At 43.2% G+C, this 26,551-nt stretch overlaps 1 protein-coding gene across 1 annotated transcript in view; it reads right to left on the reverse strand.

Moving 5' to 3' along the window:
• alk (ALK receptor tyrosine kinase) overlaps nt 1–26,551 on the reverse strand; it is a 794,509-nt gene that overhangs the window by 35,598 nt on the left and 732,360 nt on the right. Inside the window, exons 13-17 of the mRNA XM_079527540.1 lie at nt 23,290–23,437; nt 13,989–14,099; nt 9,556–9,697; nt 4,649–4,816; nt 3,699–3,797 (exon numbers count right to left, since the gene is read on the reverse strand). Coding sequence (XP_079383666.1) covers nt 3,699–3,797; nt 4,649–4,816; nt 9,556–9,697; nt 13,989–14,099; nt 23,290–23,437 — 668 coding nt within the window. The remainder of the gene's footprint in view (nt 1–3,698; nt 3,798–4,648; nt 4,817–9,555; nt 9,698–13,988; nt 14,100–23,289; nt 23,438–26,551) is intronic.

A 26,551-nucleotide genomic window follows, 5' to 3' on the forward strand; every position in this document is an offset into this window, starting at 1 on the left:
TGATGTTATTTTCCCGTCCACCTTCCACTCATCACCGCGTTCGGAAATAGCGCACTGACTGCACTGTGCAAGGCTCCGTTCTTTTGGCAAATCTAGAACTTCCTGCCAGAGAGCTAGCAAATTTAAGACTTTCAGAATAAAAGCGTGGTTAATTAAATAATTATTACATTACATTATTAGTATTGTTATTACATTACAGTTATTGTGAAGACACACATTATGTTTCTGTGTAAAAATAAGTAATTAAATAACGTAAAAAAGTTATCTAAATGGATAAATGCCCAAGTCCATGCACTGGAGTGCCCAAGTCCATTCACTGGAGTGCATGGACTTAATAAAGTGGATGCTGGACAAAATCCCTGCTATGTTTCGACTAGTGTGACATATGCACGCGTCCGGGGAGACCTCCTCTACAACACCACACTGTCCGCTAAGCAGCAGAGGTGTAAAACAAAAATTGGCACCAGGTCAGATGTAAAAAAACTTTAAAAAACTTCCCATTTCCAGACTACAGTGGACTAAAGTGGACACTGGACAAAAATCCCTGCTATGTTTCGACTAGTGTGACATATGCAGGCGTCCGGGGAGACCTCCTCTACAACACCACACTGTCCGCTAAGCAGCAGAGGTGTAAAACAAAAATTGGCACCAGGTCACAGGTCAAAAAACATAAAAAAACTTCCCATTTCCAGACTACAGTGGACTAAAGTGGACGCTGGACAAAAATCCCTGCTATGTTTCGACTAGTGTGACATACGCACGCGTCCGGGGAGACCTCCTCTACAACACCACACTGTCCGCTAAGCAGCAGAGGTGTAAAACAAAAATTGGCACCAGGTCAGATGTAAAAAAACTTAAAAAAACGTCCCATTTCCAGACTACAGTGGACTAAAGTGGACACTGGACAAAAATCCCTGCTATGTTTCGACTAGTGTGACATACGCACGCGTCCGGGGAGACCTCCTCTACAACACCACACTGTCCGCTAAGCAGCAGAGGTGTAAAACAAAAATTGGCACCAGGTCACAGGTAAAAAAACATAAAAAAACTTCCCATTTCCAGACTACAGTGGACTAAAGTGGACGCTGGACAAAAATCCCTGCTATGTTTCGACTAGTGTGACATACGCACGCGTCCGGGGAGACCTCCTCTACAACACCACACTGTCCGCTAAGCAGCAGAGGTGTAAAACAAAAATGTAACAACAGACATTGTAATTACTGGTGTTGGAACACTAATGTCTGCATGAATGGTAATGGTAGTACTTAACTACTGTGAAGTACTATGTAGATCGACCATTAACAGTCATAGTGAAACATTGATAGCTCTAAATTAGGGCTTTTAGGGTTTGACAAGTTGTTAACGGCATGCATGCACACTTGAGTACAGCCATTACTGCCCCCCCAACCCAACCATCTTTCTTCTGGCTGTCCACCACTGGCTGGGCGGTGCCCAGGTAATGAGGTGACAACGATCAATCGTTGTCACCTCATTACCTGGGCACCTCATTACCTGGGCACCGTCACCTGTTCACCGTCCACCGTCACCCTCCGCTAAGCAGCAGAGGTGTAAAACAAAAATTGGCATGCCATACAGCAAGGTGAAAGGTCAAAAAGTGGACTAAAATACAATAGAATATAAAAGAATACAGACAAGGCTTTGAAAGTTACAAAAAAATACCTTTTAATTAATCATTGCTAATATAACAGTGTACACTTTCAATGGAAAGAAAAAGGCATACAGTTTGCTTACGGTGTTTCTCATTCACTGTTACACAGAAGAAGAAAAATTCACTCTGCAAAAAAAGTTTCCAAATCCCTACAATATTTGTTTTTAAACGTAATTTGTCTTAAGGTGGACTGAGAATCTACTTTAATAGTTTAGTAGTAACTTTTGATCAATTTACTGTATGTGTGTGCATCTGTGTTAATACAGCAAACATTATTCAAACACATGCAAAACATGCAAAAACTACAAACGTCAATCAGTGCAAACGTCACTCAAAAACACACATACAGTAAATTGATCAAAAGTTACTACTAAACTATTAAAGTAGATTCTCAGTCCACCTTAAGACAAATTACGTTTAAAAACAAATATTGTAGGGATTTGGAAACTTTTTTTGCAGAGTGAATTTTTCTTCTTCTGTGTAACAGTGAATGAGAAACACCGTAAGCAAACTGTATGCCTTTTTCTTTCCATTGAAAGTGTACACTGTTATATTAGCAATGATTAATTAAAAGGTATTTTTTTGTAACTTTCAAAGCCTTGTCTGTATTCTTTTATATTCTATTGTATTTTAGTCCACTTTTTGACCTTTCACCTTGCTGTATGGCATGCCAATTTTTGTTTTACACCTCTGCTGCTTAGCGGAGGGTGACGGTGGACGGTGAACAGGTGACGGTGCCCAGGTAATGAGGTGCCCAGGTAATGAGGTGACAACGATTGATCGTTGTCACCTCATTACCTGGGCACCGCCCAGCCAGTGGTGGACAGCCAGAAGAAAGATGGTTGGGTTGGGGGGGCAGTAATGGCTGTACTCAAGTGTGCATGCATGCCGTTAACAACTTGTCAAACCCTAAAAGCCCTAATTTAGAGCTATCAATGTTTCACTATGACTGTTAATGGTCGATCTACAATGCAAACTAATAGGCGAGTGCTCTCCTGTCCGGTGCTATATTTCCGAACGTAAATGTTCCCCTGTTCCCTGTTGTCATCTTGAGCCTCTGCCTTGTTTGTTTATACTGTGTGCTGCTGCAGTGTTGCTTCCTGCTTTAGTCTGACTCACGCCCAGCGGCAGCTATCCAGTCCTCACTTGATAGAGTGAGGACGTAACGAAAGCACCGCCCCCTGCTATAACTCTAGTCTGGAAGGCGAGAAGCGGCCGGACCGATTCAACAGCGGTAGAGTCGTTATTCAATACATTAAGCGAGCGGGTAAAATAAAATATAAAACAAAATAAAAATATGAAATAGAATTAATAAATGATAAAAGCTCCATTCGAATGGCAATTTTAGCTTTCGAATATATTTAATTTTTTTAATATTCGCATTTCTTTCATATTATGAAATTCGTTCTGACAGCCCTAATACATACATACATACATACATACATACATACATACATACATACATACATACATACATACATACATACATACATACATACATGCATACATAGTTACATACATGCATACATGCATGCATACATGCACACATGCATACATGCACACATGCATACATACATGCATACATGCATACATACATACACACATACATGTACGCAGAGCGTTTCAATCCATCAATCATTCTCTATCCACTCTAGACCGTTATGTGAACACCTGCCAGCCAGTCTAAACGTCTGCTTGAACAATGAGGTTGCCCAGATTTCTGCGAGCATTGCGTCCACAAACGAGGGGGCTCTTCAAAGAGCTTGATATTACCGGTATGTATGTTGACTTGTGTTTGTATTTAAACTGTACCTCCCTAGTGTCCACTGCCATGTCAGAACAAATATTCTCCTGTTTATTTATCTTAAAACATGATGATATAACATGATTATGGGGGTCCATGAAATTAAAACGTTTGAGAACAACTGTGTTACATCAAATGTAACAGACTTAATTTGTATAATTATTAATTAGTAGCCCATAGACCTGTGAAGGAAGTAATAAGGAAGTAGAAGTAAGGAAGCAGCACCTTTTAGAGGGTCCATGAATACGTCTCCATCTGGACTGAAGAAGGATGAGCCATCATCCCCGTCATGCTTCGGGTTGTTGTCCACCGAGGTGTTGCCACCTAGAGGCCAGGCGGGGTAATCACACATAATGCTTATTATTGACATTATATACAGTGGTCCAGCGGTTCTCAACCTTTTCTGGATCACGGGCCCACTTGGGAATCTTGTAAGCGTTGGCGGTCCACCAATCTGACCGCTTAAGTGTGCAAATGGGTGGGCCGGCCAGCCGGTTGCATTTTCAGAGCATGTTTATTCATAGTGATCAATCACTCCATTGCTGTTCCGTCTTGGATCAATGGAACAAACATAGTTACAGTACAGTACAGTACAGTACAGTACAGTACAGTACAGTACAGTACAGTACAGTACAGTACAGTACAGTACAGTACAGTACAGTACAGTACAGTACAGTACAGTACAGTACAGTACAGTACAGTAACTAGAGTTGTGACTAAAGTGTGGTTGCCGCTGTCCAATTTTCTTTGACTCCTTGACTCTCTTGACTCTCTTGAAAAGTAATTTGAAAATGTCTATAACGCTTGAATAGTTTGGTCTTCCAACAACAGCCAATTAGCTACTACAAACGTTATGCAAAGCTCGGCCAATCACAGCGGAAGTTAGGTAGGTTACTCCAGAAAAATAATAAAGTGTGACAAGTCAATAACTATAGTCTGGTTGCCCTACACTAATAAAATTATAGTTGCACCGCTCAGTTCAAACGTGTGTGATTATTATTATTATTTTTACATTTGTCTTTCATATTCATATTATATGAATATAATATATCTTAATAATTATATCGGGGCAGTTTCCATTTTGTGTAGCATCTCATTCCAAAGGCTTTGGAACTTAAGTGTCCAGAATGGATGTTGTGAAGCATTAGGACGAGGCAGACTGTTTGTACACCGACCTCTGTAGCCTCCGCCGCCTCCTCCGGACATGCAGCCTCCCCCGCCGCCCCCGAAGCCTCCGCGGGTCTGCCAGAACTTCTGACACGCCTGGCCTCCCTGGCCCCCGAGCGCCAGGGGTCTCCCGCCCTGACTGGCAGGGGCAACGTCACTCCAGCCTCCACCTCCACCTGTCAGCACAGGCAGACACTCGTTCTTTTGATGTGTTGTGTGTGAAGTGATGCGAAGTGATGTGTGCGAGAGACCGACGGCCAGAGGCAGACGGAAAAAAGAAAAGAAAAAAGACAGAGAGCACACAATAGACCTCTGTCTATTGTGTGCTGTCTTTTCATTTTTTTTTGTGTGCACAGTGTGCGGACAGACATTTCTTAGAAGTACACGTGTCCACGCACGCACGCGCGCACACATGCATGCACACACACGCACGCACACCGAAATATCTGCAGTCTGCAGTAGGTACAGTAACTGTCAGCAACAGGTACAGGCAAAATCCCCTCAAAGAGAATTGGTAATATGAGATTACCTACCGCCATACATAAATAAAGCTACAACTAATCCCTCCCGTATTGCCCAAAAATCAGCATATTCTATGCAGCCTTGCTCCCTTCCCTCTAACGCCGAGAGACACAAACAAATGGGAAACTAAATAAATCACTAGACAAGCAACTGTGGGAGAAAAAAAAAATGAAGACGAAAGAAATCAAAAGTAAATCCCAGACATGTTGAATTTTTCATTTTTCGTTCACCTAGTTTCCTACAAAGTAAACCTGGGGGCTAACACAGACCAAATCGTAATCAATATCTTATGTTATGAGGGGAGCTTGTCAACTCCAGCTATAGTACGTGAATAATGGATAATCTGGCTGTGTGTATGAAAATAAAGTTAGAGCGGAGCGTCGTCGTTGAAGCGCCGCGTCCCCGGGGAGACAAAGCAAGTCGATATGAATAGTCATGCATGGGGACGGCTTCGCTTTTAACTGAAAAAGACTTCCATTTGTAACTGTTAGAGTGCACAAATGTAACCAAATGGACCCGGAACAGTTGACGGTGATAATATAGTCTCTCTCGAGGACTGTTGACTCACACAATTTTCAGAAACATATAAAAGAATATAAAATATGTTTTTGTGAAAGGAAATGCATGACAAGAGAATTTCATTAAGAAAAAAGAAGAGCTAAAAGGTTTGGGAACCACTGCTCAATAGCATCCAGACATTGATATTTTGTCGTCTGCATGGCTACGCACTACGCACGCAGGACTAAAGGTAGACACATAGACATCAAAGGGGGCTTCAGCCCCTGCCCTTTTACCCGTCTGTAGAACAACTGCCCTTTCCAGAGCACGAATGCAGCATTTACTGTGGTGGAAGAAATGCACATGCCCCTCCTTTCCATGCCCATGCCTGGCAGGCAGCATTCAGGAGAATTGCTTTTTTCCCCCCGAAGTCTCCTGAACTAGGAACGCAGCATTTTGCATTGAACATTTCGTTTGTTTAGAAATCCATGTCGTTACACCGCATCTCCACTAGCTAAAGAGTGCTGGGTTACGCCCCGAACATAGCTGATCTACAAGCTCTCAACGCGTCGCAGCGCGACGCGTTGTGAGCTTGTAGATCTGCTATTTTCGCTATTGTTGTCCAAAAGTGCCCACTTACGGGATTTCAGCCCCTGTCTCTCTAACACTCTCTGCACGTAGAGAACATTCAGCCAACAGATGTCACACTCCACTCCACATCACTCCAACATAACCTTTGTTGGCATAAGGTTCCTCATTTCCCTGAGTCACGCCTACGGGGCGTGCAGTTTGCAACCACTGCAAAAGCTAACAAAAACAAACAAAAACAAACAAAAAAGACAAGTCCTTCCCCCAACGAAAACAGAAGCAACATGGATAATGGCATAATTACAGATGTAAACCAAATCCCGCCCCACCACAATGATTATTTCATGATTATATTCTCGCGCACACACACACACACACACACACACACGCGCACGCGCACACACATGCACACACACACACACACACACACCTTTTTAAAATGTATATTATATATATATGTATTATTTTTTTGTAATATTCACCTAAATAGAAATGTTATCAGTCATCACCTTCAGATTAACCGTAGGCTATACAGTACACGCGAGGTGGCGCATCTTGTGCATCAATACAGGAAAGCACACGGCTCCAGGAATAATAGCTGTGTTTACGAGTGTGGACAGCAGTTACTGGCCGTACAAATTGGCAGCTCCTCTGCGGGCCATCCGTATTCCCGTGCTCATTACCTCGCGCGCACCTCAGAGTCAACACGATGAGATACCACAGTCTATCACTTGTGCAGAGGCGAGGGGAGAGATGGGTCTTATGCACTGCAATGCAGCAATGCTTATTATCCATCTATTCAGCTATTCATTGTCTGTCTTGCTCTCTTCTGCCTCTCCATTAGCATTCACTTCCATCATCTCACTTTCTCGGGGCCTTCAAACTCTCTCTCTCTCTCTCTGCTCTCCCGAATGCATCGAAGGTGCGCCACACACAGAGGCATATACGCCGGTGGTTCTACAGGGAGGGGACCACCAAGAGTCTAAAATGGACTGCTAATGGTTGGGTCTCGGTCTGAGAACGTTATAATTGGAACGAATTGGACCTTACGGGTCGGGCGCTAAGAGAGTTAAATGAACGCCGAGGATTTGACAGGTGTCTCAGAGATAGACGGTATCAAATGAGGGTCAGTGGACTGATGCATATAAGACTATATCTTCTTTTTTTGTTGTACTTTGAAACATATTTTAAAATAGTGAAAATAGCTGTACTACATCTGCATGTTGTAGGTTGAGTGGCATACACACAGTATCATACACAACTAGAAAAAGTGCCCTTCTGGGCACAGGTCTCCACCAGGAGTGTGTGATGTTTGGAAAAATGTTTAGGAGTAATATAAACATGTTGTTTTGTTTGTTTGTTTGTTTGTTGCAAAAAATTTCTTCATTCTTCATTTTGTTGAGGAAATGCAGAGCCAGATCACTCATAGCATCTCTGAGGATAGAATTCTGGATGAGCAGGACATGTGCAGCATTTTGTACAAAACGGGCTACTCCTGAAAAATTTGGAAGGCAATCTTAGATAATCAGTGTAGAATCTGAGAAATCCAACAGGCTCGTCTTGATCTCATGACTACAGAGATCATGTGTACCGATTTGCGTGAGATATGGATGAAATCTGTGCGACTAACATAAACAATGTGTTTTGCAGAAATCGGCCTCATGGTGGCGCTATAACCGGCAGATGTGGAGGGATGCAGGGAAACTGTTTTTCCATGGCCTCTAGGGAGTGCGCATACATAAGTTGTATACAGATCGATGCAGTTATAGGTAAAACAGGAATTGGCCTGTTATAGCGCCACCGTGAGGCTGATTTGGGGGAAAAAATAGTGGCATGTCATGCTCGGCCTAGTGGAAATGTGTGTATAATTTCATGGAAATTGGACACCGTGTTTGTGATTTGTGGCATTTTGTTCGAAACGGACCAATCATGTGAGCTTTGGAAGCAAATCTTAGCCAATCAGGATGGAAAATGGGAAATGGTGCAGATCCGTGTTGATCACATGACTATGGAGATAGTGTATACCGAATTGTGTGATGTATGGATAAAATGTGTACGAGTTATCTACAGAAATGTGTTTTGCCTAAATCGGCCTCATGGTGGCGCTATAACAGGCCGTTGAGGAATATGTGGGGCAGAGGTTCGTCGTTGGCATCCAGGGAGTGTGTGTGCACAGTTTGGCATAGATCGGGCCAACGGTGCCGGAGATTAGCTGATAACGGACGGACGGAAGGACGGACGGACGGAAGGAAGGACACACGGACGGACGGACGGAGTGCAAAACATACTCTCTCCCCATGCCTTCGGCCTGGTGGAGACAATAATGCAAAATACACTACATTGCACAAACCCAACAAAAACATGCACCATCCACACCACGTACACACAATCGCACATATTACAGTATGTACACACACAAGTACACGAGCAACACACCCATGCTCGATAATGGAGTCAGTGGGTGGACAAAGTTCTCAACCCTTAGTATCAAAGCATAGATAATCTCTCAAGAACAGCAAATTCAAAGGAAAAGAGGGCGCTGTTTTTCTTGCTGATGGGTTCCCAGATTGAAGTATAGATCACTCAAATTGCTCATTATACTCAAATAAGTGAAAGTTCCCCTGTCAAATTTGGGTTAAAGTACTGGAATACTTTCTTAAAAAAAATGCTTCAGTATTAAAAAGTTCAAATTACAAAGTATTTTTTATGCAATGCTGCATTGACATTCTATATACAAAGTAAAGTACAGATACTGTGCTTATGTACAGTACTCTAAGTAAATGTGCTTTAACCCATTCTGACCTGAGATCAGATTCTAAAAATGTCTTCTGCATCCTGACACTTTTCTGAAAAAGCTATGTTTCTATGTCAGTCGTTCTTTGATTTTTCAAAAATAGCAGACCTACAAGCTCGTAGCGCGCCACTCGGTGCGCTATGAGCTTGCAGATCTGCTATTTTTCAATAGCTAAAGCATAACATAATGCTAACACCAAAAGGTGTCCCCGCCCAGAATGGGTGGCAAACGGGGAGCGATAAAACACGCCTATAGTTCATTTTCTATGAGACCTGCGTTTCTGCTCGGAGAATTTGTCCCGTGAATTTGTTGCGCGCGTGCTCGTTCTGTGCACACGCCCGCGACTCACCAGACCTGGATTCGGTTTAGCTTTTTTTTTACGCTTGCGTTGTCGCGCCCCTCTTGAGCAGACCTGTAAGCAGACCTGTCGTTGATCCAGGCAACAACGTGCGCGCTCCTCGCTCCCCGTTTGCAAGACCCTTTAGTCACTGTCCACCATGACGTCGTGCGTACCTGCGGCGTGGGACTTTCCGTTGCGTCCGGGCAGGCTGGGGGCGTAGTCTATCTGCTCCACCTGGGTCTCCGATTGGCTGCTGTAGCCTCTGCCTCCGCCCCCCGCCGCGATGATGAGGGGGGTGTATACGTCCTTATCCACCTAGAAGCCATGGCAGGAACAATGTTTAGTTTTTTACCTCTTTTTCTCCACAATTTAGTTTTTACTCACACACACACATCTGTGAGTTGTTTTCACTGCTGTTCTTTCCCTACTGACTCGCCTGCCTGCAGTGAGGAGCCCCCAATGGGAGGATGTCGGCATCGGCAAGCTCTTTGACATGAAGTGCCATTTCTTTCCCCTCTTGATTGTCCAACAATATAACAACATTTTTTGGAAATATTGAATCACATGACATTGTAATGATCATTAGACGGAGCACAATAACCAGACCATGGTGGATTCGAACACACAACCTCCGCATGGTGGCCAGGCGCTTCACCACAGTGCCACCCGATCGCAAGGAACCATGAAGGCCCCATAATGGAGGCGTAGGGAAGGAAAATGTACAATATTCTGTATAAGTTGCATGCTCTACTCGGGATTTGAACCCAGGTCCCCCAAGTGGGAAACCAAACTTCTACCGCTCTTTCATGACAGAATTTACGCTTGCACAAGGACAAACAGTATTGTGTTCATGAGCTTCAGGTAATACTACTCAATCACTAGGTGCTACCTAGTCTCGCGTTGCCAGACTGTTGCCTCTAGCAATTTTCAAATGCTTCCATCATACAGTCTGGAGCAACGGAAGAGCTATCATGAGTAAATTATAAAGCGGAAGTGGAACCTCCTCGCCACTTCCATTTCGTCTTTACAGTCGCGCAAATGTATCCCAATATAAATAGAAATCATCTAAGCATATATAGCTTGCTTATTAGCAGAAATGGAAACAAATAATTATGCTCTAAAGATACAATAAAATATATTTTAGTGAACGGAAATGGCAGCTTCCTTACCCTTTTGAGAGGTGTAGTTCCAGATTGGAATAATTGTCTGGTTATGCAAAACTAGGTGCTACCTAGACACCAAATGTCTCAATGGAAGAGTAGAGTAATGACCACTGCAGATGCATTAGTTGTTATTGTATTCACATACTCTACTCTAGGTTGGTTAAAATAATGTTTTATTCATTAAAAATAAATTCCAAATTGCATGTTGTTAAAAGGTAAATGGACTGCATTTACATAGCACTTTGCTACGCACCCACCCGAATGTCCTTTATAGAGTGTACTTCACAATCACACACAACTCAGCGGTGGAATATTGCTACGCAATACGTGTTCCAAGCTGTACCCATTCACGAACAGACAGCGGTGGCAACCAAGGCACCAACCTTAGAGTATATATGAATAGAGACTGCACCAGAGTTCTCCTCCCATCCACTAGCATTAAGTTGCTCAAAAGCGCATGAGGCGATTTCACTCCTCCTTCCGGGTAGGAACAGAGTGCATTCTGGGATGGATTTGCCCCAATAACATGAACGCGCTGCCGTTGACTATCATTGCGCGCGTTCACGTATGAAACAGCGTTCACGTGTCATGGGCCCAATAACATGAACGTGCGCAATGATAGTCAACGGACCAGTGCTGCAATGACAAATCCGGCCACTATGTCCATTTCGCCTCAGGGTTTCCTCCGGGTGCCGTCTCTATTCATATATACTCTAAGGCACCAACCTGCTCTTTAGGAAGCCGTTTAGGCGTTCCGTTTCTTGCTCATGGGCACACCGACAAGCAGCCATGCCAGGAGGTGCTGGGAATCGAACTAGGGAACCTTCCAGCTCCCAGACGGAGGAACCGGAGGATCCAGTTCCATCACATTTGGAACCGTTTACTTTCCAGAACCCGTTTATCTCACTGTCAGAGCTGGCATGTGGACTTCACGTCTGCTATACAATTACAATACCGGTGGTCCTCGAACTTTTGGACTATAACTCTGAGAGCGTACAAATGGAACCACATACTGTAGACCCGCAATTGTACAGTCTAAGGGAAGTATTATGCGCGTCTTAAGTACCAGGTCTTATTACTTAACTTAAGACCTGGAGGCGTGATCAATGCCATTTGGCCACTCAGAATAGCCAAATGGCATTGACCACGCCTACAGGTCTTAAGTTAAGTCATAAGACCTGGTACTTAAGACACGCATAATACTGCCCTAAGAGTTACAGACCTGTAAGGGTCCATTTGGAAATCCCTACAGGAATCATTAAAGGGAACCATTAAGGAATTGGACCGTTAAGAGGGAATCGTTAAGGGAACGGAATCGTTAAAGCGCTAAAAGATCCCAGCGCTATACCTCCTGAGCCGCTGCCATTATAGGCTGCATTCCTTGAGCTGGCATTTGGGGAAAAGTGCCACCCGGGACAAAACACAGCACGGACTAAAGTGGACAGCAGGGCCTGTCTTCCATTCTCTCCTCAGTGCTTGACAAGAGCATGTCCTGACACCCAGTTCGGTGGAGAGGAACCACTTATCATGGTGTGACTTCTACTACTACAATCCTCTCTCCTAGATACCGCAGGCCTGTTTGCTAAAATGGCAGCTATAGCCCCCAGAGGTACGCAACACAATAACGCACGCCTCGTATTAACATCAAAGATGAGGCGATAAAGCAGCTATTTCTGCAGTGTTGTCGAAAAGCAAAAATGTTTTTTTTCTCCAAGCACTCAGGGCCGCAAAAATCATTATTGTGTGAATGTATAATGTGGTGAATTATTCATTTCACAAGGCTTGTTTATGTGTTTGTTAATGTGTTGATCTGTAGCATTCATTTTGACTTATTGAAAGTGTGATCACTTATTCGTGACACGCAGAAGAATAATGGTCCGAACTTTGTTTGTTAATGGCGCCGCAATTTGTCTGGCCGACACGACACGCTACAGTAAATGTGCAACGGAACCCTGAGTGTTTTAAATTGATTCAGAGTTGAAGGCAAGCTCTGGACTTTACTGTGTGGACATTTTACTTCCCCTCTTTATTGCCAACTCCTTTTACAGTGTGTACAGCAAACAGAAATGTCATAGGCCTATCTCACAGCATTTCCCCGCCCCCTTTTTACGCCCCCTTTTAGAGCTAGTGGTGTTATTTTTTTTTTCGGTCCATAGGCTTCCATGTTAAAAGAGGTATTTTCACAAGCCACAAACTACCGTTTTGTAAAGGTAAGGTTTATTCTACTTAATTGAGTTGTTATACCATTGTGTTTTCTTCATATTATTATCGGTCTTTGACATTTTAACATTAGGAAATGTACTTAGATTCTCCAGAGAAAAAAAGTGTAAATGCCTAATGTTAAATGACACCACTATCTACCGGAAGTGGGCGTGGAAAGGGGGCTGTGAGATAGGCCTATTGGTGCAGAGCAAGTGGAAAAGGATCATGCAGACAACATGCTGTAACCTGCGCTTTCTACCCGACAACAACGATACACTGCAAAGTAAAAGTTAATTTAACTATACCTCCCACCAGTCAAGTTTAACCATGTCAATGGTTCTCAAACCTTTTCATGTGAAGGAACCAACAATTCATATGCATTTGCCAGCGAATAACCCAATTTGAAGATGTTTGGTACCAGGGAGCCCCAGAAGGTAAGATTTGTATTAAGTATGTTCAAAAGGACTCTAAATGTTTCACTTTTGTCTAGATTTAAAAAAAATTGCAGTCGGTGATATTTTTGAACAGCCAAAGTAATAAGCAAAGTTAAACTGATTGTCATTACGATCATATTAACACATTTTGCTGGGGACCTCTTGAGACGCGGAAGTGGCAACTACGTGCCTCTCGACTACAAACACTGCACACTACCTTTTGGGCCACGAGGGAGGCCCAAAAAGAGGCACCACCGAGTCGCTGTGCAGAACGTTACGAAGTTCAATTGAGCCTACCGTTGGACTTACAGTTGTAGGTCATTGACCTTGTCCGTTTATCTTTGCAGAGGTTTGCGTGATCTGTGCATTTCACAATGTAGATATTATGTCCACTAGGGGGAGTAGAGAGCTATATAAAAATCTGCGACCAGTCAAAGCAGAGAGAGAGAGAGAGAGAGAGAGAGACTAAAAATGACTGTGGTTTGGGGTTTTATTAATTTGTTGTATAAATCAAACATCATACATAATGCACGTGATTTTCTGTTAATGTTGACACTAATATTACGTCACGTCACGTCATTAACAACTAATAATGTTATCTTCTACAAGTTTTGTAGAAAACTAGAAATCATGTTTTGGGGTGAGCGTTGTCCCCATATGCCACTTACAAGTGGCTACTGGCCAATCACAGCGCGTCCTTGCACAAGCGGGCGGTATAGGCTTTGGCATGACGCGGCTCAGGCAGCGCTAGACGGACAGACACAAAGCTATAGACGAGTGAATCTATAAGCAGGAAACTGAACTCACCTTGAAAACATAGGTGGCTCCGCCCCCTCCGCCCCCGCCCCCTTTGACCTGGGTCTTGTTGACCATGGGGCCGCTCTGTTCCACGCAGACCTTATTCAGCTGGATGTTGGACTGCAGAGAGAGAGAGAGAGAGAGAGAGAGAGAGAGAGAGAGAGAGAGAGAGAGAGAGAGAGAGAGAGCATGGAATAAAGCAGAATAATCAGGCCAAGTCCTGATCTAATTTGTCAAACCGCATTTCCCAAATACTGAACACAAAGCAGAATTATGCTGTTTAGATATTAGCATTCTAAACCTATGTTCTTGCTGTTGAAGAAATAGCAGATTTGAGGCTTTTTAAACCTTTCCTTTTATGAAATATATACGGGGACCATTAGGATTTGATGGAAGATGCTTCTGAAGTCGAACATGTATTCTATTGCAATTGCTAGTTTTATCACTTAAAATACTCTCTAAACTTATAATAACCAATGACATGCTAATGACTGAATTCAGTCGTGGCGACTGAGAACTTTAATCCGAGAGAGAGAGAAAGAGGGGAGGGAGGGAGAGAGAGAGACAGATGTAAGCGGGTACCAAACTTTGAGATGACCCTCTTATGCATGGCGTGGCTGCTCAGTGAGCGTGCCATCACTGCTTTGAGAGTCATCTCTGATGTCCGACGTGATAACATGATGAAACCCATACGTCTGCACGCGCACGCCCGCACGCGCACGCACGCACGCACGCACGCACACACGCACACACACACACACACACACGCGCGCGCTAACGACGCTGCTTAATTGCTCATGCTCTTTCTTCTGCCGTGCTTCTCGCTGACTCCGACTCACTCGCCATCTCACACGATCAATCAGCCACTCAGTCACTCATCGATTCTCGCTCACTCTTGTCAATTTAATCGCAGACTCACTCACTTACCGCGCGCGCCGTCATCCTCTGGCTCGCTCGCTCAGTCAGTCGCTCACACCCGCATTCATTCATTCATTCATTCATTCATGCATGCATGCATGCATGTTTAACAGCCAACACTGCACATTCTCTCTCCCTAGAACGAGGGGTAATTTCCACCTTTTTTGTCAGACGTCTGGGCTTCTTGAGGCTCAGACTCAGTGAGGGGGGGGGGGGGGGACACCTACTCTGTCAGACCAATGCCTTCCTAATGGTTTAGCAGTCTGTATTAAACCACTCTTCACTGGTCCGTTTCTTTGCTCGTTTTGCAAACTTTAGTTTTTTTTCAACCAAGGTTCATGTTTTAGGTTGTTATTAGAGAAAGTAAAAGATGAGTGTTATTTTTTGTTTAATTTGCTGCTTTCTTTCGTTTTAGCAATTTTTGTTTGTATTATTTACTATAGTCCTCAGTAATGTGCAGGGGGGTGCAGGTATGTTGAGCCATACAACACAGTATGAGATCCCCCTATAGTACCCCCCTTCACATTCAGTAGACCCTGTGATCTTCTGTGGCCAGATGTAATTTCCTGGGGTCTAGTAGGACTATAGTAAATAATAAAATAATAAATCGCTATAAAATTGTGTAAAAAAATACATATTTAGCCCCATGTTCGAATGCCCCCACCCCCCTTTCACAGCTAAAATCGCTAAAACGAAAGAAAGCAGCAAATGAAAAAAATAACACTCATCTTTCACTTTCTCTAATAACAATCTAAAACATGAACCTTGGTTGAAAAAAACTAAAGTTGTCCTTTCAGAGTGATAATGAGGCCACATGATCAAACATGCACAACTCTATACCTTCTCTATGTTGAGGGTAGATCTGGACCAGAGAGGAGTAGAGGCTGTATTGCATTACATTTCTACTTGCAAAAAATAGATTTCAACCTTACTACTACTTTGTACTACTAGGACTTATGTTAAAAAAATATGTTAAAAAAAAAAAAAAAAAAGTTTAATGAACATTTTATGCAAATTTATAATAATTATTAAAATAATAATAATAAATTAATAATTTACATTCGGTGGATATCTTTCACAATAATACATGATACATGTTCTAGACATTCTAATGATCACACAAATATATGTATTACATGCATTTTAGTTACTTTTATCAGGGTTAAAGATTAAAGGTCATAGGTCAATTTTGATTAGAAATTGCACTGAGTCCAGAGATTTTGAAGTGGTGTAAATTTGTGCCTCTGTGGGGGGTATTTATATGCAAATATCATGACCAATGGCATTGCAAGACTAAACAATGAACATCAATGATGATGTTTAGGTGAAAAAAGAATAAAAAAAAAAAAAAAAGAATTAAGTGATTAATTAAAATAAAAATGTTACCGAGAAGCATCGCTGGGTCTTACAGGGTTAATGGCCATTGCTTACTAGCACTGCTCCAGGCTGTTTTGTGCGTCTTCTTTATGTTGCAGATCGAGCTTACAGGGCAGAAAAAGAAACAAAATGTATTCGGCTGCGAACCCCCACCTGAACATGTTTCCCCAGAAGAGAAGATGAAGTGTTGCAAGAAATTCCTCAAATTATTCAACACATTCAAGATTTTTCAAACATGTTCAAACATGACTGTATATCTTCTATTTTCTAATCTAAAATGACAGATTTCAGCTTTCTTGGTTTTAATGGGTAAAGATGTGGCTTGTGGTTGTGGCGATAAGGCGAGACTTGCGGTGAATGGTTGTGTTTGCGACACCAACATTTTCGCCTGGTGAAAATCCTTTGCTTCATCAATGAGTTGTCCATTTGAGTCGATAAGTAATACGTCTACTTTTGCAGCGGTACTATCGGGTCCGTGAGCTGGTGGAGCAAGGGTGTTGAGCGTGGTCAGTGATCCATGGCTCAGACTCAGTGAGGGGGAGGTCGACAATAGACCATTATTCACATGGTGGCCATGTTGGCATTTTGCATTGAAAAAGCATTACGTTAATGGCAAGATAAGTAAGTAAGTACTGTACGTAGGTAAGTCTGATTAAGTGACTTACTTAATGGCAAGATGGCTGCCATGGAAATATGGCCGATTCTGTCAAACCATCCGTATCAAAAATGTTTACTTGAGTAAAAGCTTCAATACCACAGTAGAAATACTGTTACGACAACTTACGAGTAAAAGTCTGGTGTTCAAAATGTACTAGAGTCCAAAAGAATCACAATATACTTAAAGTACCAAATGTAAAAGTACTCATTATGCAGTAGGCTATATCATTTCACACGTTGTCATTTAATTGAAAATATCAGCTTTGTGAGCTTGTAGATTGTCTACTTTCAGTTAGTCAAAGCATATACAGTATAGGGTTGAAGTGGTTAATGCATGTTTTGTAACAATAATAATATACAAACTCTTCAAATAATTGTAGTGGAGTAAAAAGTACAATATTTGTCTCTCTGAGATGTAGTGAGGTAGGCCTAGAAGTAAATGTATTGACAAAACGGAAATGCTCCAGTATAGTTAAAATACCTCAAAATTGTACTTAAGTACAGTACTTGAGTACATGTACTTTGTTACTTCACACCACTGCAAACCATCCAGTGCTCCGTCTATCTCTCCTTTGAGTTCCTCTGCCGCAGAAAAGGGTCGAAATGAGTGGCCCCCAACTGTTGTTCACACAACGTTCTTTCAGAGCAGCGAGGTCTCTCTTGCTCCAGTGGTTTAGCTCTTTCACCTGTGCTGACATTGGAACGAGCTCTCGCCTCTGGCTCTCTTGCGCTCTCTCTCCACTTGTTCTGTCAGAGTGAAGCAGGGATCTTCGCCTGTTGGCTTTCTCCGTCTTTGAGTAATCGTCTGCGACAGTGTCGCCTGTATGCTTACTTGCTCTGTTTCTCATCCGTTCCATTGTGGTGTTGTTGTTGTTGTTCTAAGAGCTGGACCGAGGGGCCTGTGCCACAGACACGAGGCTGGAATTCTACGTGCCCTGGAAGGGCTTGAGATATAAGTATCCCATCCACTGTGACTTCACCACTTCTATAAACGTACTTATTTACTTAATCCTCTTCGTCCCAGGTGGGACATAAGGCCTTAACGATCTTCCTCCATTCTATAAACACTGACAGGTATATACAGTCCCCTGTATCGGTCCCTTTAACACTTTAATTGCCCGGGGTTATTTAATCCAATACATTATAGCGCCCATTCGATTTATAAACACGGACCCCTTTTCCGGACGGACTTCCGGTCCGTGTTGATGTGTGTGTAGCAGCTAACAATAGCCACACCACTCTAGAGTCGATCGACAACAACGGGAGACAAGAATAAATCTATCGCGACTAGCGACTGGACCGCGGAGCGCCGTCTAACACAGGATCTTTTTTCATAATTAGACAGGATGATTTAGATCGCGAGTTATGAACGTTTTAAGATTTTCGTTTTCATCAGCTAAACAGGGGAGGGAGTTTTTCGATGACGTCTCACTCTTGCGCATCACCGAGGATTTCCCAACAGGCGCTCCCAGGCTGTGGAGCCATGCGATCCGTTCTCATATCAATAAACTTGGTCTTTTGGACAAGACTTCGTCCTGAGCGTCGGGCGTTACTAATAGAAAGGACAAAGAACTTCGTCCTGGGCGATGGGAGTGTTAACTGCCAGTGCAGTGATTGTCGTCACATTCTTTGCTACTGAAGGGTGAAGGCACTGTGCCAGGTATCAGGTGTAGAAGATGAGATTACTAATGTATCCACTTTTTGAAAGCGGCTGTCCCGGTGCGCTCCTGGTTGAATGTGCTCCATATTCCCTGTGTCACAGTCATGCTCTGTTATGGGCAGAGAGGGACGGATGGGAGGCTTGGCTGCTGTTTTGAATGGCCCACAGCTTCGGGTTTCATTGAATACAACTTCAATAGAAATATCTAAAACAAAAATGCCTGATTTTTAATATCCAACTCCCACAGTTAGCTGCCACTGTTTCCCACCTGCCCACGTTGGGCTTCCAAATAGCACTGTTTGAGCTCCTACTTTGTAGTCTAATTGTAACACTTGAACAAACGACTATAATTTGAGGTTTAACGATCCAGGTGTGTAGTTAATTCTCTTCCATTAGTTTTATGTGGGCCAGTACACTTCCTCTTGAGAATATTACCACACTGTTTTTAAAGCGCTAATAAATTATTGAATCAATCAATCAATCAATCAATGAAAATGTTTGTTGATATTCCTCTCCTTCCTATAGCAAGAAGCTCCTTCTAACTCTGTTCACACTTTGTGGATTTTTTCCAGTTATGGGGTTCACTTGGAGGGGGCCCACTCATGTCCTTTCCACTCTCATTATTTATACTTACCCAAACTTTGGACCCTTTCTCCTCCTTCATACTTTCACCTAGAAACGTCATTCAAACTTGAAAATGTTCGTCTTCTTTGGAAAGTGTGGGCTTTCTACTGTATATTATACTACAGTCTATAGAGGCTATACTATAACTTTTTGAAACGTTTCAGACTTTTGGAGAAAATTAAATATATATAACATTTATTTCATTGAGGAAGTTAATGGAGAGGCAAATATGGAGTTCTGTACTGTTATTCTCTCTCTCTCGTCTTCCCTCTAGTCCAGTTTGACTTCCCTATTGTCCACATTTTTACTGTTAAAAGACAAAAATGCAGTGCAATGCTCTCTTTGAAATGAGCTTGCACTTGCTCGCTCACTCACATTGTCAATCATCTTTCTCCATTCCCCTCTCTTTATCTGGCTATACACTGCTACAGTGCGTGCACGCGTGCGCGCGTGCGTGCGTGCGTGCGTCCGTGCGTGCGTGCGTGCGTGGCAGTGAGTGTGATTGACAGGCAGTGTTGGGTGGGAGGTCGTACTTGTGAATTCTAGAGCTGACAGACATCCCTCTGGATAATCTCTTTCCCCCCCTTATCCACTCCATGGGCTGGCCTGTCACTGTGCCACTTCTCATTTATAGTCAAACGTGTGTGTGTGTGTGTTCTTGTATAACTATACATGTGAGGGACAAATGCTGTAAAATAGAAGAATTTGAGAATAGACATTGTGAGGACAAGTATTGCTGTCCTGGTCAACAAGACAAATAGTTGTTTTATTATAGGAAAAGGTTGTGGTCGGGGCTAGGATTTGACATTTAGAGGTTATTGGGTTATAGGGTTTAGGATTGGAGTTTTGCCTGATCTATACTTTTTCGTGCAGCGATCTTCAAGCTTTTTGGCATGTGGTATTTATTTATTGGCTTTTGGGTTATTAGAAAAAAAATGGCATTCATACAATAATTGCTGTCCTAAAATGCTGATGCCATCACAAGTAGAGTAATACCAACGTGTGCGTGCGTGCGTGCGTGCGTGCGTGCGTGCGTGCGTGCGTGCGTGCGTGCGTGCGTGCGTGCGTGCGTAACGCCGGGGCTCCACCGTCTCCGTCAGGGAATGTTCCCTTTTTAATCAATGAAGGGTGGCTCCACTGCCTGCGATGCGTTGCGTGACTGCTTTAAAATTGCCCCGGTTCGTTTTTTGACGCACGCACGCACGTACGCGTCCAGTGGAGCACCGGTGTAAGTGAGAGCGAGCAGGATAGAGAGAGAGGGATATAGAGAGAGAGAGAAAGAGAGAGAGAGAGAGGAGGGGGGACAGTTAGAGACAGACTTGCGGTGCTTCACACAGAATAAGTGAGTGTATTTGTAGCGATTGGGGAGGTATCATTTCCGTCGCCAGGGGGGGCAGGCTAGGTGTGATAAACACGGCTCGGCTCGGCACGGCGGCACAAATCACTTCCCCCCTCAGGAGAGAGAGAGCGCTGTGTGCTCCCTGTGCTGTCAGAGCCGAGCTGGAAATGAAAAGAGAAGAACCTCAAATGACTTCGGGAACAAGACGGAGAGTCATTTGAAAAATACAAGCTCAGCATATCGGCTATTTTTAAAGGGCAAGAAATGTATAAGGCCGAAGTGGTTATTGTGATAATAATCGAAATCTACAAAAGTAACTATTGTAACTAAAGTTTTAAAATAACTGTAGTTGAGTAGTTTACTCAACTACAGTTTACTTAGGCCAGGGGTTCTCAACCCGTGGGTCGCGACGCCTCGGGGGGTCGCCAAATTATTTTGGAGGGTCCCCAAATTATTTTAAAAAAAAAAGTTTTTTTATTTTTATTTTTTATTTTTTTCACGATTTTTCAAAAATAGCAGACCTACAAGCTTGTAGCGCGCCACTCAGTGGCGCGCTACAAGCTTGTAGATCTGCTATTTTTCAATAGCTAAACTATAACATAATGCTTAAAACACTAAAAGGGGTTCCCGCCCAAAATGGGTTAAGGTTATTGTAGCAGTCAATTTATATTGGGGGTCGGGAGGGGGCGGGGCGGGGGTCCCGAGACATTGCCAAAGCATTTCCGGGGGTCCCGGGCCAAAAACGTTGAGAACCCCTGACTTAGGCAATATCTGCCTAAGTAAAAGTAGGCCTATACTGAAAAAACTCCAGTAGAGTAAAGGTACCTCAAAATTGTACTTATGTATAGTATTTGAATAAATATACTTAGTTACTCTAGTCTACACCACTGCTTTCTGCCCAGCACTGTGGCGCCGGAACCACATCAGACGCTATGTGTGTGTGTGTGTGTGTGTGTGTGTGTGTGTGTGTGTGTTTAATCAATTATTTATCAATGCTCTACTCAGAAGGAACAAACAAACAAACTGTATGTACTGCTAGCGTGTGTATGGAGTGGTGTTATCCAAACACGATGCACAGACACGTACTAAGATTTCATCCACTCGGCAAACATTCAGCTCCTAAGAATCTGGATCCATCGCTGCCAGCCGTTCGACACCGCGGTGACAGTTTGAAGTCTGTAAAGATGTCAATTATGAATGGGAGAGCCTTTCTAGGGATGGTCTCAACTATGCCGGCTGAGTGGAGATGGGAATAGTGGACCTATGCTGTCAGCAAGCAGACAGACCCCCAGAGTAAAATGGAGGATATAACAGCTCCTGACAAACGGCAAGAGTAGAATGTATTAAAGGACGTGTGGTGGCTGTACTTTCTACTTCTCTTCTTTTCTTTTGGGAAGGTCAAAAGCATCTCTGTCAGTTTTCTGCTCTATATGTAAAGTGTCTTGAGACAACTTGTTGTGATTTGACACTTTGATAGAATTGAATTGAACTAGGCTTTACAGCAGCGTTGATTTTGTCGACTAAAACTAAGACGAAAAATGTTCGTCGACTAGGTTTCTCCACTGACGAAAACTAAATGGAAACTAAATGAAAACTAAGCTATGGTGACAAAAATTAAGGCTAAATATACTGACAATTTCGTCAACAAATAAAAACTAGAATAAAATGTTAGGAAGGGACTAGTGGACAAAGACAATCTACAAGCTTGTAGATCGGCTATTTTCAGCAAGTGAAAAAAACAGTCATTACGACGGCATTAAGGCCCGCCAAAATACATTTTGTTCGACTAAATCAACTGTAGATTTAGTCGACTAAAATCTTATGATATTTAGTCGACTAAAACTAGACTAACACTAAAACATTCCAGGTGACTCAAATGTGACTAAAACTAAATTAAAACTATTCAAGAGACTATGACTAAAACTAAAATGTTCTGCCAAAAACAACACTATTGTGTCTTGATTGCATTCACGTGGATTAACGTTAGATCGAGATCTATAGATACACTCTATCCATGTACTGTTTGAAGACCATGACCACGGTCATGTCACTGGTTCCCAAACAGTGGGTCGGGACCCATTTGTGTGTCATGGACACATTTGTATGGGTCCCTTTATTTTTTTGTTTCCTACATTTTGTTTTTAATTAATATTATTAAAAAAATAATAATCAAAAAAACATTTGGCGGACTGACCTCATGCTTCCTTCTATGGATGAGGAGTCCAAGCTGCTTCTTTTCACCTGACAGGGGAGAGTTTCCCCGGGCCGGACGCAAAAGCGCGTGGAATTGGAACGCGTTATTCCGACCAGTTCCTTTCCTCTTTCCCCATGCACCAACTGCCTTTCTGACACGTTCGTTGTTGAGTGTTAGGAAGCATGGATGCGTTTTGGAAATGATATGTATACCGAAGTCTTTACCATGTTGTGTTGTGTCTATACTTTGTTACCGCTTTTTCTCCCCACTTCAACCCATTCTGGGCAGAAACCCATTAAGGTGTTTTAAGCATTATCTACAAGCTCAGATCTGCTATTTTTGAAAAATCGAGCGTCCATATTAGGACAATGAATGACTCACGCTGGGACAGGCGTCCATATTAGGACACTGAATGACTCACGCTGGGACATGCATCCATATTAGGACACTGAATGACTCACGCTGGGACATGCGTCCATATTAGGACACTGAATGACTCACGCTGGGACAGGCGTCCATATTAGGACAGTGAATGACTCACGCTGGGACAGGCGTCCTCCCCGTGCTGTCCCACCAGGATGTGCAGCAGCTGTCCCTTCTGGAGCTGGAAGTCCCCAGTGATGCAGATGCCATGTGACCTGCTCATGGCCAATACGCTGCGACCGCCGGCCGCCCCGTACGCCATGATCCTGTTGACACACACACACGTTTGTATTACTATATACTTTGACACATTTGTTTAGCCATAAAACAACCATTTCTCTTGTGAGGACAAGGAAAATTGTCCTCACAACGTCTATTTCTCTAAATTGTAGCTTGTGGGGGACATTTGGTGCTTGAAAGTATAGAAATACAAACGCGCGCGCGCGCGCGCACGCACGCACGCACGCACGCGCGCGCGCGCGCACACACACACACACACACACACACACACACACACACACACACACACACACACACACACACACACACACACACACACACACACACACACACACACACACACACACACACACACACACACACACACACACACACACACACACACACACACACACACACACACACACACACACTAGCGGGGGGGGGCGTAATTATCCTAATGATACAGTAAATGTACCCATCAAGTATCCACTCTCATTAAATCCTGTCACAGACTTTATGACATTGCTTTCAGTAACAACATATACGGTATTGGTTGGCCTTAAGTGCTCTCTGAAGGCAGATAACTAGCTCCGCAAGCCAAACTTTGAGCCACCTGCACCATGATGGCTTTGTGGACGATTATCGGTTTGTATATTATCCTCATTACTTAACGCTGCGCTCAGGCGGACAGCTGCAAAGCTAAAGGCTACCATTCATTTTGATTGGAAATCAGCAACATGAAAATGCAAAGCCACGGGCTACCATTCATTCTGAATGGAAGCCAGTGATAAGAAGATACAAAGCAACAGGCTATCATCAATGGAACATTTTGAAAAGTGGGAAGCACGCACGACTCCAACTGTCTCAATCGCTTGGAACATTTTACCGGGTGCACGCTCAGGAAACACTTTAGAAGGAGGAGAATACCAGCACTCACGGAGTAGTCCTTTAAGGCACTTTATTGTTTCATCTTTACATGGGCAAGGTAAGCTGCAAGCAGCAACACAATGAACGTGTTTCGGCCAAAGGCCTTTGTCAGCGTTGTAAATGTTGTAAACAAGGCAAAGTGTCACATTTATACTGTCCGACATCCTCAACATCCTCCCCTGTCCGGGTTGATACACACAGCGACCAGCTAAACCCATTAAATAGGATAAGTATGCTGCAAGCAGCACCACAACGAAAGTGCAAACATAATAAAGTTACATATTCAACAACACATGTTTAACGAAAATGTCACAATGTTTGTCCATAAGACTTCAGGAATTCATAAGGCACCAACTGCTGGTATCAGTCTTTAAGTCCATGTTACAAATACACAATATTATTAAATAGGTTCACAGGGCATCACTGGCTGAGTCCTTAAAGAGGAGAGGGGAGTTAAGTACTCAGAAGAACTACATATTGCAAATATCATCAATGGAAGCCAGCAAAGTGAAGATACAAAGCGACAGGCTTCAGGATACCATTCTAAAGAAGCCCTGCAGCGACACCAAGATTCAAAGCGACACATGGTGTTTGTAAGTGCTGAAATCCAAGTTAGGCTTCGCTCAATTCTTGCTTGTAATGGAGGGGGAACATGCCAGTTCTGTGTACCGTGTTGCTCCCCAAGGCCAGTGGTGGAAAAAGTAAAAGTATAAATACTGCAATATAGAAATTGTAGATAGGCTATTTTCTCATGGCCTGTTTTGTAATTTAATATTTAATGTAATTTTGTTCAACTACATTTCTGTCACAATGTGCTTATTCAATGGTCAGAGAGTAGCTAGCCTCGGAAACCCAGACGTTTTTATTTCCAGGGAGAAAAAAAAAGTCTGGGTCCGAGTCCACTTCAATACGGCATAGAGTAGCGCAAACATCACTCACTCTCTGCTGATTTCTGATCGTCTGCACCTTTGTTAAATTGACACACACACGCACACATATACACACACACACACACTCCTCTCTCTCTCTGTCGCTCTATTTAATTAGTCTCATATCTAGCAGCTGCGCATAGTTTCTGCCGGCGGATCCTGCCGGGAGCTGCCTATGCCATAAAAAGCATAGGTGAGTTCCAGGCTAGAGAGTAGCTGGCCTGAAGCTGTCGTCACCTCAAGAGGTCCCCATGCAGTACCCTGCAGGGACAGTCATTCACCAGCAGGCACCCCATTGTTCAAAGTCCCTTTGAGGCTCCTGTAGGTGTAAACTAAAACAGAGCCTCTGAGATGCTTTGGAAAACCAAATGTTTCTTTTCAATCTATATGTAAAATCACTCAGTCTGAGGTAACTCCACCCGGCTTGTATTCAACTCAGTCTATGCAAAAGTAGCCTATATATTGTCATTTGCAACTGCAATGATTCACTAGTCTTGACTGGCCGCGTCCTGCGGTCAGTGGTATGGGGTCCTGCAGCTCCTGCTCAGGGCGTCCTGCGGTCAGTGGTATGGGGTCCTGCAGCTCCTGCTCAGGGCCCACGGCGAAGCTCGCTGTCTTTTTTTCCTCCGCCTGTTTTTCTCCATCTGATACTCTGATGCCATGTTTTTTCCACTACTCTGCAGTTTGCTTTTGAGAACATTATTTCATCTCTGGTTTGGTTAGCATAGCTTAGAATGGTATATTTAATTATGCCATTTTTAATATACAACGATTGTAGTGGAGCAAAGGTACAATAGCTAGCCTCTGAAATGTAGTGGAGTAGAAGTAAAAGTACTGAATATTTGACATACTCAATGAACGTACAAATACTGTACTTAAGTACTGTACTTAAGTAAATGTACTTAGTTACTTAGTTCCACCACTGCCCAAGGCTTTATATATTCCTGGATATATTTCTCGCTTGTCGCTCGCTTGACGCTCGGCGTGACGGCGTCAACGAATGTGTGGCTCAATTCTTCAACGGCGACTCTGCGACAGATATGTTGTGTGACTCTCTCTGCACTGTATAGTATATGCTCAAATTGCTCAATGTGTACTGGAAGGTTTACTGGACTCCTGGCGGAGGAAGAGGGACCGTCCAATTCGTATACCAAGTCACGCGAACGCCTGCTGTGCATCAGTATTCCTGTCCTGATATTTTCAGACTGCAACTCTCATATAATGGCCTTGAGCACACAATCCCAATTCATTTGAACGCGATTTAAAATGGATTCGGGGCCAGGTTGATTAACACAAAACTAG

The sequence above is a fragment of the Electrona antarctica genome, assembly GCF_951216825.1.
Source record: "Electrona antarctica genome assembly, chromosome: 18".
Lineage (NCBI taxonomy): Eukaryota > Metazoa > Chordata > Actinopteri > Myctophiformes > Myctophidae > Electrona > Electrona antarctica.